This window comes from Harpegnathos saltator, unplaced genomic scaffold (assembly GCF_003227715.2).
Source record: "Harpegnathos saltator strain DR-91 unplaced genomic scaffold, Hsal_v8.6 scaffold130, whole genome shotgun sequence".
NCBI classification, from domain to species: domain Eukaryota; kingdom Metazoa; phylum Arthropoda; class Insecta; order Hymenoptera; family Formicidae; genus Harpegnathos; species Harpegnathos saltator.
The window spans coordinates 276,545-290,516 of NW_020229907.1; the positions used below are offsets into that span (position 1 = coordinate 276,545).

Sequence of the window (13,972 nt, forward strand, 5' to 3'; positions counted from 1 at the left end):
AATCGGAGTGTGACCTCGTACGTAACATAAAATCTCACTCTTCACATTATGAGGGGGGTAAAAGTATGTGTTTTCAGGCTGAAAAAATTAATTGACCTTGATATGACTGACACATAACCTTAAGAACAAGGTCAAGGTTCAAAACGTCATATCCGAACGTAAAATTTTTCAATCTTGGCACTTTTAGGTCAAAAGTATGGATTTTCAGTCCAAAAATGTCCGGTTTGACCTTAATAATATTCTTAACTCATGACCTTGAGAATAAGGGCAAGGTCACGGCTGAATGTCCCTCGTTGACCTCTACATTCTCATTCTTATGCGTAACATTGCTCCCTAGCAGGTGCATTTTCGAAGATATTCGCGTTTTCAGCCTAAAACAAGCTTAGACCTTTATGTGACCTTCAGAGATCAAATTTGGCAGTGTTCAAGGTCATATCCGAATGTAAAATTTTCCGCTCTTTTCATTTTTGGGGTCAAAAGTATGGAGTCCCATTTAAAAAAATTGACCCGACCTTGAAATGACCTTCAAGGTCATTGTCAAGAACAAATCCAATGTCACCATCAGATAGCCAGAAAAAAATCATAAAAACTCAGTACTTCGCAGTTTTCCTAGGGCTCATATTTTTCGCTCTTCCCGGACTTTTATAACACCCTGTATAAAATCATGATATATACACCTGATATATACATACATACATATAAATTATAAATTAAATTATATATACGAGGGTGGTCCGATAAGTACTTAGCCTACAAAAGAAAAACGAAAATTTTAGAAAAATGGCGATTTATTTCTCAACATAGTCTCCATTTAGCTCGATACACTTGACCCAGCGATGCTCCAACTTCTTTAACCCGTCTGAAAAATATGTTTTCTCGAGGTCTGCAAAGTAGGCCTCCGTGGCGGCGATGACCTCCTCATTCGACTCAAATTTCTGCCCGCCGAGTGACTTTTTCAAGTTTGGAAACAAAAAGAAGTCGCACGGGGCCAAATCTGGAGAATACGGTGGATGGGGCAGCAGTTCGTAGCCCAATTCGACCAATTTGACCGTGGCGAGGGCGGAGGTGTGAGCCAGTGCGTTGTCATGGTGGAAAAGCACTTTTTTCTTCGCCAAATGGGGCCGTTTTTTCTGCAATTCGGCATCGAATCGGCCCAATAATTCGACATAGTACAGCCCTGTGACCGTTTTGCCTTTCTCCAGGTAGTCGATGTAGATCACAGCTTGTGAATCCCAGAAAACGGTGGCCATCACCTTTCCGGCCGATAGGACAGTCTTCGCCTTCTTCGGAGCACGTTCGCCGGGTGAAGTCCACTGTTTCGACTGTTCCTTGGTCTCTGGTGTGTACCAGTGAATCCATGTTTTGTCGACGGTCACGACGCAGAAACTTCTTCGGATTGCGCTTAAACAGCGTCAAACACTGCTCTGAAGTGGTCTCACGGTTGCGCTTGTTGTCCGGAGTGAGCAAACGCGGCACCCATCGCGCCGACAGCTTTCTCATGCCCAAAATTTCATGCAGGATATGACCCACGCGGTCTTTTGAGATGCCTACTGTCTCAGCTATCTCGCGTACCTTCAATCGGCGGTCTGCCAATACGAGATCGTGGATTTTTGTCATTTTATCCTCCGTGGTAGCCGCTTTCGGGGCATCTGGGCGTGGCTCATCAAAAACCGACGTGCAACCACGTTGAAACTCGTTAAACCAATTTTTGACGGTCGCCATTGAAGGAGAAGAGTCACCGTACACAGCATCCAAGCGCTCTTTGATTTCGCTGCGCGATTTCCCTTCCAAAAACAAGAATCGAATCACCGACCGATATTGCTCTTTTTCCATTTTTCTAAAATCCGCGGACACGCCCGCTTCCACACGCGGTCAAAACAAAACTACGAGTCCGATTCGGCTGAAATTTCGACAGTAGCCGTCTACGAGAATGTACTACACGATAGTAAATTTCTCTTGCGATAGTGGCGCCATCGGGCGGTGAGGCTAAGTACTTATCGGACCGCCCTCGTATATGTGTGTGTATATATATATACATACATACATTTAATTATAAATTAAATTATATATATATATATGTATGTATATATATAGCTAATTTAATTTAAGACATTACATGTGTGGTTGTGATTGGTGTGTACGACATACGTGTGGAGTATAACAACGTCTTCCGACTGATTATGAATGCAACCTAATGAGCATGTGATCGAGGGAACGAAGATACGAGAGAGTTTCAAACACTAATCTTTTTATTAGCTGTACAGATTGAAAAATCCTTTTGCACAATGAAAGTACTTATAATAACGAAGGCCGGAAGACAAAGTTTTATGTAAAATTCAATACTACATGCTTAATTAATTTGCATTGAATTTTACGTTTAAAACAACATTTCTGTTACAAAACATTTGTTTATTATGTTTTTAAATTATTGTATATCAATATAAGAAACTTATAATTCATTTCTACTTGGATAAAATAAAATTACATTTAATCCTGTTAATAATCCTATTTGTTTCAGTAATCCTATATTTAGATGTTTAGTGTAAATTTCAAATTCAAATTATTTTTTTAAGGTATATATATGTGTACATAAAATAAGTTTCTACAAGTAAAACTTATATGAGGCCGGCCGTGGATCATTTACGCCGAGCAACTAGTTGAGCGCAAACATTTCTCATTTGGCCATAATGGCTGAATGGATGAAATTCTATATAGGCTCAATCAATTCTTTAGGGTCGATTTAGTTAATGAAATTATGTTTATTTTTGTCCTACATGCTAAGTGAGTGGAAATATTAAGACAGAAAGTTCGAAAAGTGCCCAATTTTATGATGGGAAAAATGTCCATCTCAACCTTCTTCCGTTAGATGATACTAGCGGCGCTACAGGCAGTGTACGAGATACAATACGATATAATGGGTGCAATGGGTGCATCCAGAACCACGAATGCTCACTGTGAGCTCTTGCATCTGATTGTTGTATATTCTTAATGATATCGTGTTATAAAATTTTAACACGTTTATTAATAGTGTTCAATATTTAAAAAAGATATCTTTTTAAAGGTTATTATTACAAATTCAAATTTCTTTTTTAAGTATATATGTGTACATAACATAAGTTTTTACAAATAAAACTTATACAAAAGAAGTGATATATTAAAACAGTAACGCCAACTGAGAAATCATATACTTAATATTTTTTAGAAATCTCAAATTCAAATTATTTCCTTCTTTTAAGATATTGCGACGTGACTCTCGCTCGCCGTCGGCAAACTGCTGTCGGTCCGCGCGCCTCGGCCAACCCAGCTCTCACGAAATAGGTTGGGCGCCAGGTGCAACGGGCTGCACCGTTCACCAACGCTACGCTACACGCCACCAAAGGGCCGAGACACGCGAAGTCGACGGGACCGGTAGCTCTTCGATATTTAAGTCGGTAGGCGGGAAGGGTTCGTCGGAAGTCGGGAGCGACCGGGAAAATACACGAACAACGAGGCGCGCTTCGACTATCTTCAGTTTTATTATTTCGGGGATCGGAACGGTCCGACCCCTCGGTACACTCAGTTTGGCTCTCACGGATTCGAGACTTTGCGCTACGCCGATAACTTTAACGAGACTCTACGTTCACGACACCGAAATAATAACAATAACGCAGGTGGAAGGTCTTACAGAATCGGGAACCTCCCGGCGACGTGGTCCTCCGCTTTTCTCCTCCGCCCGCTCGCTCTGGCGCAACGCTGCCACTGACGTTCCCTCCTAGGGCGAGGGGTACGTCCGGATTCCTCCACTCGCTAACGTCAAACTTCACCAATCTCCTTTTCCACGGTAGTCGATATCCCTCCGGTAATACTCGGAAGCAGGTCAGCGATATTAGAGAGCGCGACAATGGGAGTCTCTTCTTTTTATTTTCTTCTCCCGACAGGTTTTCTTGTCCGTTTGTGTTGTCTCGTGCTACCTGTCTTTCCCCGTTCCTCGTTAAATCTCCCTATACGGGAATCCTTCCGCGGATCTTTGTTTTTCGATCCGCGGGACGGGTGCTCGGTCTCACTTTCTTGCTCGTTCTCTCTCTCTGTCTTGCTCACACTCGCCCGGTCTCTGTGTTTAGGCTGACTTTGTCTAGCCGGCGTTCACGCGCCAAGCACGGGAACGCCGACCGTTCGGCGCGATATCCTTGCAGGCCTGTGGACAACGGAAGCGGCAGCGAGAACCTTTCACCACGATACGGAACCGATAATAGCATTGCAAAAAGATTGCGTTCACCTGGGGTGGCGGTCCAGCCGAGAGCGTCGTCCTCTTCCCTCCTCCACCTGTCCCTTCGGTCCTGATGGGCGGCGCGGGAGGTCCAGGGGCACAGAGCTTGGGGACGCGGGACCGTTCCACCTGCACGCTTCGATTGCTGACACTAATTACTACGGGGGGGGGAGTGCAAGGCGACACCCCCCCCCGAAAGTCTCGCCTAAGGGCCGAAGGGTCGGCCTGGGACGGGCGCCTTTCCGGCTGCCACGTCACAATATATATTATGTACATAACATAAGTTTTTACAAGTAAAAATGATATCGTGTTATAAAAATTTAACACGTTTATTAATAGTGTTCAATATTTTTTAAAAAAGATATCTTTTTAAAGGTTATTATTATTCAAGAAAATTCAAGAAAAACTAACTACAAAAGATGTCAATAACATAAACTTTACAAAATTTATCATTATTTATTAGAACACTGAGTTATATGATACTATTTACTGGGTTGTCACGGTTATTACTATTTTTAACAATAACAACAATGCAAGTAACGCGCGTTAACTTATTAACTTTATATTAAATTAAAAAATAAACAAAAAATTTAATCCAAACATACAAGGAATTGAAAAAAAAATTATGAAGATTCACCAAAAATTAAAAAACCCTTGGCGCGCCCAGGTTATTAAGCTGCATTAGAACTCATACATCTGCAGCTGACATTAAAATTGTTAATATGAACTGGAATTGTTAATATGATGATAAACTGCATAGTGACATATCGAAGAAAAACTATATACGTACGTAAACAAAATTAAAGAATAATCTAAATGTAAAATATCAATTACAAAGATCAATTAATAATCTAAATATATAATATGCACATAGTTACATTGTAGAATAGAACAAAAATAATATAACATTATGTAAAGAAACAAATGCATAACATAAAATACAATTTATAATAATAAATGATAAAATTAAAAAACCTTTTTAATAAATGTTTTAATTAATCACTCCCAAAACTCTCTCACGCTCCCTCACTCTCCCACTCTCTCTCTCTCTCTCTCTCTCTCTCTCTCTCTCTCTCTCTCTCTCTCTCTCTCTCTCTCTGTCTCACCCTCTCTTATTCTCTCCCATACTCTCATTTTCTTTCATTCTCTCTCATTCTCTCCTATGCTCACCCTTTCTGTCATTCTCTCTCACTCTCACACTTTCTTTCACTCCCAAACTCTCTCAAGCTCTCTCACTCTTCCACTCTCTCTCACTGTCATTATCTCTCATTCTCTTCCATTCTCTCCTATTCTCTGCCATTCTCACTCCTTTTCTCTCTCACTCTCAGACTTTTTCTCATTCCCAAACCCTCTCACACTTTCGCACTCTCCCTCTCTCATTCTCTCATTTTCTCATTCTCTCTTTTTCTAATAAAAATCATTATTTTATTATTTATTATTATATTATATATATTTATTATAAATACATTATTTATAAATATATATCGCATTCGCTGCTATGTGCTCCTTCAGCGCTCTCGTAGCGATGCACGCATAGCCCCACTCCTTTGCGTCCGACATTTCTTTTTTATCTTATTACTGAGTCGAAATTTTCTTTTGTTAATATATCGTATCATGATTAGGGGCAGGAGTTGAATATGTACTCTCGAATCTTAATAAACTCAGTAGTTAAGTATCATCACACTAAAATTAAGTAATATCTTATCGATCATTATAAGTTCGCGTTTTACATAATTGTAAAAAATTCATTACGATCAAATGTACAACAAAGCAAATAATGGTATCAAGGCGAAATATAGTTGGAACTTTTTGAGATATATTCAAATCGATGTTTGAAATCATTTTATTTATTCACAACATGTATACGTATATTTTTACTTTGATATTTTTATGTTTCGAGATGTCCATAAAAACTTGAACATATTTCAAAAAGTTTCTTTATCTACATGTGCAAAAAATCTCTATTACTACAATTTTGCAAAATTGGACCGACAAATGAAAATGTAAAATATAATTAAAAGTAGAGAGGCATACAAATCAGGCAGTGCTTATTTCCTTTCTAACATTTCAGCTTTATGTATTCGCTTGATGCACCATTTATACGTGTAAAAGTCCATATAATATATATATATATATTAATATATATATTAAAGAAACTCCATTTCTCGCTCGATACCGACGAATTTTAATTGTTCCGTTGGTCCATATCTGAAAATTATTGCATAATTTTAATTGTTTGCAATTAATAAATTAAACAAAACATTACAGCAACATACCTATAGTCAAAAAATAATTCTTCACCAGGTTGAATCGCTCTCTTAGCAAAAATACCTATTCCATGATCACCGTTTACCATCATCACTTTTGCATAACAATTTGGATTTATTGAGTGATTAGCGAACTTTATTTTATTCCCTTTCCGTGTCGCGTCTATAACAAAATCTGAAACTGACCAAAAACTTTTAAGTTTTGTTATTTTTCAACATTTAATTAACCACTAAATCTATCTCTACTTACCATTGTTAAGATTAAAAAGGAAACTACACATATATTTATCATATACTTTTCGCCGCCTGTCAGCTTCGTTTTGATTGATAATTTCGCTGCAATATTTCTAGATGAATTCATTCTTCGCTGCTGATATTTCAAATTGTATAAAGTATATTTCAAATCAAAAATTCTACTCATTGAGATTATATTGATTTTCACTCTAATAAATTAAACTTTTCGAAACTTATAAAAACGACGTTGCACACTGATATTTTTGCAAGATTTAGAATTGATTTGGAAATGATCTACACCATACGTTTGGCAAAGATCCAGATCACATTCCCTGACAGCCAGATAACAAGGACACTGATTTGTATTGCATTGCGCTTTGCACCTACACTCAGGAAATCTGTTCTGGCATTCGCTGCTGCACTGATAAAACTTCTCGTAGAAGTTTTGTGCTTGTATACATGGGCATGAATTATCACACTGACAGCCAGGATGATCACAAGGTGCAAAATTATGCACGTGATTAGCACCTATTCATTCAAATGAAACGTATGAATTAGAGGCAAATAAGATGAGGGGATAGTATAAAATTTAACATACCCGAGTCCTTCTTAAGTTGTATTTTCCGGCAATGCATAGACTACAACCGATGCTTTTTTCTTCTTTCGCGGCGGTGTGAAGTCCTTGAGATTTTCTATAGCAGAAATGTCCGAAGCTTCTTTCTGCGCAAATTCGTAAACTTCCTTGCATGCTTTTGTTAATAATTATTTTTGTTAATAATCATACTTACTTCTTAATCAATCACTGATGTTTAATCAAAAAATATCCTAATCAATTACTAATGTATTCCACTGATGATGACGATGCACTGATGTTACGTGCTTAATGTATATATATATTCTTAATCAATCACTGATGTTTAATAAAAAAAATCCTAATCAATCACTAATGTATATCCCACTAATGACGATGCACCGATGTTGCGTACTTAACCTACCATTTCTTCCCAATGTTGCGTATACGCAACACGAAGTTTAACTTCACAAAATGCAGTCAAAATGAACTTATTTTACAATTAGTCTAACACTTCGTGAAAAAAAATAATTACTGATAATTAATTATATAAACTTCGTGTTGCGTATACGCAACATTAGGAAGAAATCGGTTATGTATGTATACCATACTATGGGTTATGTATGTATACTACTATTCATTCAGCGCTCTCGTAGCGCCCCTGGTGTCGGAAAAACGAGAAGTACAAATCCCCTCTCCTCGGCGGTCTATTCTTTTCTCTCTTATTCTCTATCGCTTGCTCACTCGCACTCGCTGCTCTTTGCATCTTCAGCGAGCTCGTAACGCCTCTGGTGTCGGAAAAACGAGAAACACAAATCCCCTCTCCTCGGCGATTTAGCGTTTCTTTCTTACTTTCTTACTGAATCGTAATTTCTGTGATTCAGACTTTAATCTTAAAATATCTCCACTTAGAGACAACGTACACAAAAAGCACAAGAACACTTTTCTTCCTATTTTTTAAGGCTGAATCGATTGGGACTAAAACAACGTCGATCGGTTCAACCATTCCTGAGATATGAATATCTCACCTCGTTTCAACTCGCAGTTTCGCGTAATATTAATAATAATTAATAATAGGCACTACCGTGCCTCTTGATGAAAAATTTTACAATTACAGTTTCCTTGTCATAACATTATTTCACGCATGAAACAGACAAGGATAATACGATTGTGTCTGCCTGCAGCTCCATCGATCATGATTATGCGGAACTAATCTACTGTTCTGTTTTATCCAAAAATGTAGCAAACACAATTCCGTATGCATTACATTTTTCTCAAACACTATGTTTTTTACACTGACTTCTAAGCTCATTTCTGTTACTTCGGTTTTATTCTTTCATATTATGGCTAGTACGGAAGCAAAAGCTTTTGCATGGATAAACTGCAGAACTTTCATAATTAATAAGTAAAGTTACGAGCTGACACAAAACATGATAACGAAACTGTAATTTTGTAATTTTTCATTGAATTTTACATAAAACTTTGTGTTCCGTACTTCGTTATTATAAGTACTTTCGCTGTACAAAAGGATTTTTCAATCTGTATAGCTAATAAAAAGAATAGTGTTTGAGAAAATTGAATCAATGTGTCGGTAAAACAGACGACTCCAGGATCCCCTTAACCGCTATAATCTACAATGACTTGATGAGAAGAATCTATTTCCAGCACACTTTCAAATTCAGCGTAAACTAAGCAATTGACCGTTGTTGTGAGGGCTCTTTCGAATCGTACTTCCATTCGTAAACTATCATGTTTCATAAGGTTCCATTGACCCTCGCAATTAGCTGACAGATCAGGAGTGAGATCAAAAGCGAAAAGAGTATAACCAGCAGGATAATCTTCTCTGGATATAGAATTAGTTTCGTTCAAAAAGTGAATACCTGTTCCTGAGAAAAGTGTGTGATACGCCTCGGCGTAGAGTATCTCGTTACCAGAGAATTTGGGTTATAACGGTCTGCTAGGGATTTGAGCACCATCGACATACAACGAAAAGAAATGTATTCTATAATGCTAGAAATTGAATGGATTTAAATGCCGGGCACCGTTAAACGCTTTATTATCGACAAAGCCGACAATTATGCGCTTTGGTATTTGTCCAAGAATGACGTTGTCCAGTGTCTCTCCTACGACGCCGCTATGAATCGTGAATGATTTAACCTCGACTCTCATGAGGAGGTATTTAGCAGAAGTCCTGATCAACATTTTCGTATGAGCGAGTAATATGCCTGGGTTTATTCTAGCTCTTCTGATGAGTAGTGTAGCATCTAAAATGCGTATCCGTGACATAGTATTTCCCTCTATAAGACAAAAGAATTTTTCGAACGAACAAGCCTCATGCGCACTTCGACGCCATTGATCAAGAATTTATCTTGATTGAAGACGTCGCAGTGAAGATGATCTATGAGATCCAGTGTTCGTCCTTGTACAAAAGTGCCTCGCTTGTCGAGTCCATGATTGCTTGGTGTCACTCCAGGTAGAGCGTTCATGTTCCCTGCAGTATTGCTGTACCACAAGCACGAAGCCAGGTAGGAGGTTTTTACTGATGAAGCATAATTTAGTAACGCCTGTATGTAAGCGCGGTAAGCGTAAGCATTGTTTAAAGGAGACACGAGCTTTTGATTGAAATATACGTCGATTTGATTGAACATCGAATACAGTATATGGTTTACAGGGCCTACTTTTGCGGCAGCAGCTCCTGCTCCGGTTTCCGTTTCTACTCGTATGCATAGCGACAGCATGGTATGAGCAAGATCTATGTATTCTTCTCCATGCCCGGGTACGACGAATTCGACAGGCGCGTCGTCCATGAGAGAAGACACGGGTTTGTAGTGAATCCATTGTGGACTCTCAATACTGGTTTGTGTAGGCAGTAGGGTGAAGAGATGGAGTTCACTCTTTAAACATTCGCAGGAATGCGTATGAAGAAAGGACATGCTTGGAAAGCACGCGTTTGTTGTTTAGGAAAAAATGTCTGACACAGTACGCTTTTTGATAACTCCCCGACATTTAATGAGTCCTCTCCCGCTTTTTTTCACTGAACGCTTCTTCTTCATGGGTTTCTTCGCTAGCTTCTTACCCGATTTCTTCCCCGGTGCGTTTCTTCGAGTCACTTTCCTTTTACTTGATTTAGAAGCGCTGACCCGATGTTTGCGCGAAAATGATTTACTGCTGTATCCGCTTGGCGTGTTGAAAGGAAACTAAGCTTTTCTGATTTTCGCAGGAACTTTATATCCCGATCCCTTCATCAGATTGTTAATGTGTTCCCCCGCTCTTCTTTTGAGATTTGAGCCTGATTCCTTGAGGCGCGTTTTAACAGCTATTTTCAATGGTGTGTTATTCCCCACATCATCGAGTATACTAATTCTTGCGCGTAGAGCTTCTTTTCCAACGACACGCGCACCACTGGTTAAATAAGGCAACACCCGTCTAAACAAACCACCGAGAAAACTACCGATACCGTGATCGCTCTGATACCGCGATCCTACGAATACTCGTGGAATTCCACCCCCACGATTTCTCCCGATTTGTGCTTCGTAATATTCTAAATAAGGTATCATATCTATGTGTTCTAATACGGAATAATTATTTCTAATCTCGACGTCTAAATTGTAATGTAACTGTCAACGTCCCAAATTCAAATGGTATTCTTTCGCCAACCTGATCTCTTATATCTATTTCGATCGTGCGGAAACATGTTAATCGCAATGGAATATAATTCGGCGGCGAAAAATGTTTTACCATGATATATATTCGTAGGCATATTTACCATCGTTGTAGTCGACGGAAACCACTCGGAGAAGAGGAGAATTCACGTCTCCCGTTATATAGAACTCGCAAATATCGCAATAAACAAAGAGTTTATCAGGTACACCCCACACCACACTACCTGGTTCATCGGACATAATTTTACGTTTTGACGTGGTGAAAGCGTAAAACTTTTCTTCTCCAGCTTTCTGGGGATTCACATTACGATTAGTATTGGGATAGTACGCTACACGTCCCTGTATAATTTTCGACAAGTTAAAATGAATTAATTCTTCGTTGGGTCTATACATATTGAAACCAAGCATACGAGCCACTTTGTCAGAAAACTTCACGAAATGAAGTCTATTGCATTCTTTAATATCGCACGTGCAGTACAGCGTTACTTTACCACCATGATGAGGATCTTGGCGCCAAGCAATGTGTGTTTTGAGCACTGAGCTAGCGTTGTTTAAAGCCTGTAACAGTTCGTTCATCGAACTGTTCATGTAACAGTTCATCGTGGCGTAAACACCCGGAGTTATGCGGGTAACCCCGAATTTGGGTAGCTGGTATTCATCTTTTTTACGCTTTTAGTATTAATATTTTCATGTGGCAACGAAATGAATTTGAGTTCTGTATCTTCCTCGGGACACACGTGTAAAAAACTAAAGGGGAATTGAATTTCGGTAAACGCAACTTCCCATAAACCAGTCAGTTTCACTCCTTAAGGCAATTCCTTGAGGTAATAAATGAAGTAGTTGTATTTTCTGGATAGTGCCGCATGCTACTATTGCTCGGTAGAATCATGAGGAACCGGTCTTTCCCCATCATGGTTTGGAAGCAACTTTAGGTTCGAAGCAAGTATCCAAGACTTAAATTTAGAGAGGTAACCTCGCCAGCTGACGAATAATTCTTTATTAGCTCCTCGTCCTCTGCGTCGTATCACTTTATCCACGATAAACTCTTCTTCTTGTAAGTTATTATTTACCCTGGTCAGTTCTTGTTCGTAGAATATCCCGTCAATCACTTCACCTGACAGATCACTTAATTCGCATACACGAGGATTTCGCCATTCGTAAATACGGTGAATCCGAAATATTTCTTCCGTCCAATTCGCCTCATATCCTTTCTCAAAAACTCCTTTCGCTCTACTGACTCGCACTAATGTACCCACTTTGTATTTAGCTCCTCGGCTATGATTTCTTCGATCGAGTTCATCGAGATGGTGGTATCGCTGCTGCATACGTTCACGAGCAAGGCGTGCGTTGTCCAACGTGACGCTTGCCGGTTCCATTTTAATGGTGGAATGTCAAGTGTGGTTGTAAGCGGGCACGATGTCTTGCAAAACATCTATGTAACGATATGTATTTTTGTGTGTAAAATAGCGCTATAAGCGTTCTTTGAGCGTTCTGTTGAAGCATTCGACCGCTGCTTTGACATCAGGATTTCGCACCGTGCGAAAACATATGTTCTTTTCCTTCAGAAAATTTTGAAATGTTTGACCGATGAATTCTTTACCCTTGTCACTCTGCAACCACGCCGGTATCCGCCCTCCGTTTCTTGAGAGTACGTGACGAAAAGCCTCCGTCACGCTGGTCGAAGACTTGCTTCGTATTGGTTCCACCCAGACAAATTTGCTAAACACATCAATGATTGTCAACAAGTAACAATAGCCTTCGTTGTAATTTCGGAGATTAGGGAGCTCGATAAAATCGACCTCCCAGATCGTCGATATTCGTGACGTTGTAATGTAAACGTGGAAACTTATGTCGTATCGGTCGATGAAGTGTGTATGCATCTTGCGACTGAAGCCAACGAATAATCTCTTTACGGGCGGAGCCGGGTCTTGTTGTTCGCAAAAGATTTTTTATCGCAGAGTATCCATCATAATGTGCAGGATCGTAGTAGAATTTTGCGAGATCGGTCATTCCAGTGTGTTCCAATTGATCAAACGTCTTTTATTCGCTGATTTAGATGCGTTGTTGCTCACTCGCGTTTTACGCCTATATTGATCAGAAGTTATAAATGCTGCTTGTACACACCCACGCGTTCTTCTCCCGCGAGAGACGTCTCCCCGATAGCACGCTTGCACGTTCGCCCCTTCGTTGGTGGAAGTCGATGTGCATAACTGTTAGCCATTGAAGAAGCTATACCCAATTCTAACGGGTTCCAATCTATTATGCATCTTTTATTCGTTGATTTAGAAACGTCACCGCTCATACACGTTTTATTTCTATTCTCATTGGTTGTTACAAACAGCGCCCATCTATCCTCGTCATCCTTTTTCTCAAGCGACGTCTAGACAATCTTACATTTAGACCAAAGTTGATCGTTAGGTGACGGGAGCGTGGTACTGTTACCTCTCGGAAGATTTTTTCTCAATCTTGTGGAAAGAGGCCGGCATACATGGACAGCAGGTCTTAAAGGATAGCAACCTTTGACTTTGAGAGACACCAGCTTGTATCATTAGGTACAACTAACAATGCTTTTCTCTGTAGTCGCCGTGCGCTCGAGATAGCACTAGAGATGTCACTTCCGAACGACATCTCAACGTTATCTAAGGAGAGGAGAGTGTCGTGAGCGTGGAACGTCAGATAGCTCAGTGGTCTAGAGCAGTCGCCCGGCAAGCGAAAGACCCCAGTTCGATTCCCGGTCTAGCGACTATCGCGCTCTCGATATTTTTCTCTCTTCGGAACGAAAATAAGATGCAGGTCCCGAACGCACGGCGTCCCGTCGCCACCTAGTACGCCCTCCTTCTTTCATGGTTAAAGGATAGCAACCTTTGACTTTGAGAGACACTAGCTTGTACCACTAGGTGGTACAAGTAACAATGCCTCTCTCTGTAGTCGCCGTGCGCTCGAGATAGCACTAGAGAATATCACTTCTGTACGACATCTCTCAACGTTAATC

At 39.9% G+C, this 13,972-nt stretch overlaps 3 protein-coding genes across 9 annotated transcripts; all 3 read right to left on the reverse strand.

Annotated features, from left to right (window-relative positions):
- Positions 1–5,712: 5,712 nt before the first annotated feature.
- Positions 5,713–7,970, reverse strand: LOC112590666 (histone-lysine N-methyltransferase E(z)-like). Of its 7 annotated transcripts, none has more exons than XM_025307912.1 (8): positions 7,743–7,966; positions 7,536–7,626; positions 7,346–7,467; positions 7,053–7,275; positions 6,764–6,849; positions 6,523–6,694; positions 6,281–6,454; positions 5,713–5,929 (listed from the first exon to the last, which is right to left on the reverse strand). In XM_025307912.1, exons 3-7 carry the CDS (start codon positions 7,380–7,382, stop codon positions 6,394–6,396), a joined length of 579 nt encoding a protein of 192 aa, XP_025163697.1. In that variant the 5' UTR covers positions 7,383–7,467; positions 7,536–7,626; positions 7,743–7,966; the 3' UTR covers positions 5,713–5,929; positions 6,281–6,393. The 7 variants fall into 7 exon arrangements, with proteins under 7 accessions (XP_025163697.1, XP_025163696.1, XP_025163699.1 ...); XM_025307911.1 differs by having other exon boundaries at positions 7,536–7,657; XM_025307914.1 differs by having other exon boundaries at positions 6,523–6,688; positions 7,536–7,970.
- Positions 7,971–8,935: 965 nt separating this feature from the next.
- Positions 8,936–10,251, reverse strand: LOC112590669 (uncharacterized protein F54H12.2-like). The gene is made up of 2 exons (XM_025307918.1): positions 9,650–10,251; positions 8,936–9,161 (listed from the first exon to the last, which is right to left on the reverse strand). Exons 1-2 carry the CDS (start codon positions 10,249–10,251, stop codon positions 8,936–8,938), a joined length of 828 nt encoding a protein of 275 aa, XP_025163703.1.
- A 1,598-nt stretch (positions 10,252–11,849) lies between these two features.
- Positions 11,850–12,356, reverse strand: LOC112590670 (uncharacterized). Its single transcript, XM_025307919.1, has one exon. It carries the CDS (start codon positions 12,354–12,356, stop codon positions 11,850–11,852), a length of 507 nt encoding a protein of 168 aa, XP_025163704.1.
- Between the last annotated feature and the right edge of the window lie 1,616 nt (positions 12,357–13,972).

Bases quoted from the DNA above. Each gene is read 5' to 3' on its own strand.
- LOC112590666 (XM_025307913.1), bottom strand. From the start codon at position 7,382: ATGCATTGCCGGAAAATACAACTTAAGAAGGACTCGG. The intron at 6,695-6,763 runs GTAAGTAGAGAT...GTTTTTGGTCAG, and splicing joins CCTTTTTAATCTTAACAATG to TTTCAGATTTTGTTATAGAC. The intron at 6,455-6,522 runs GTATGTTGCTGT...AATAATTTTCAG, and splicing joins GAATTATTTTTTGACTATAG to ATATGGACCAACGGAACAAT.
- LOC112590669 (XM_025307918.1), bottom strand. From the start codon at position 10,251: ATGTCCTTTCTTCATACGCATTCCTGCGAATGTTTAAAGAGTGAACTC. The intron at 9,162-9,649 runs GCTTGTTCGTTC...TTCTATATCCAG, and splicing joins GGCGTCGAAGTGCGCATGAG to AGAAGATTATCCTGCTGGTT.
- LOC112590670 (XM_025307919.1), bottom strand. From the start codon at position 12,356: ATGGAACCGGCAAGCGTCACGTTGGACAACGCACGCCTTGCTCGTGAA.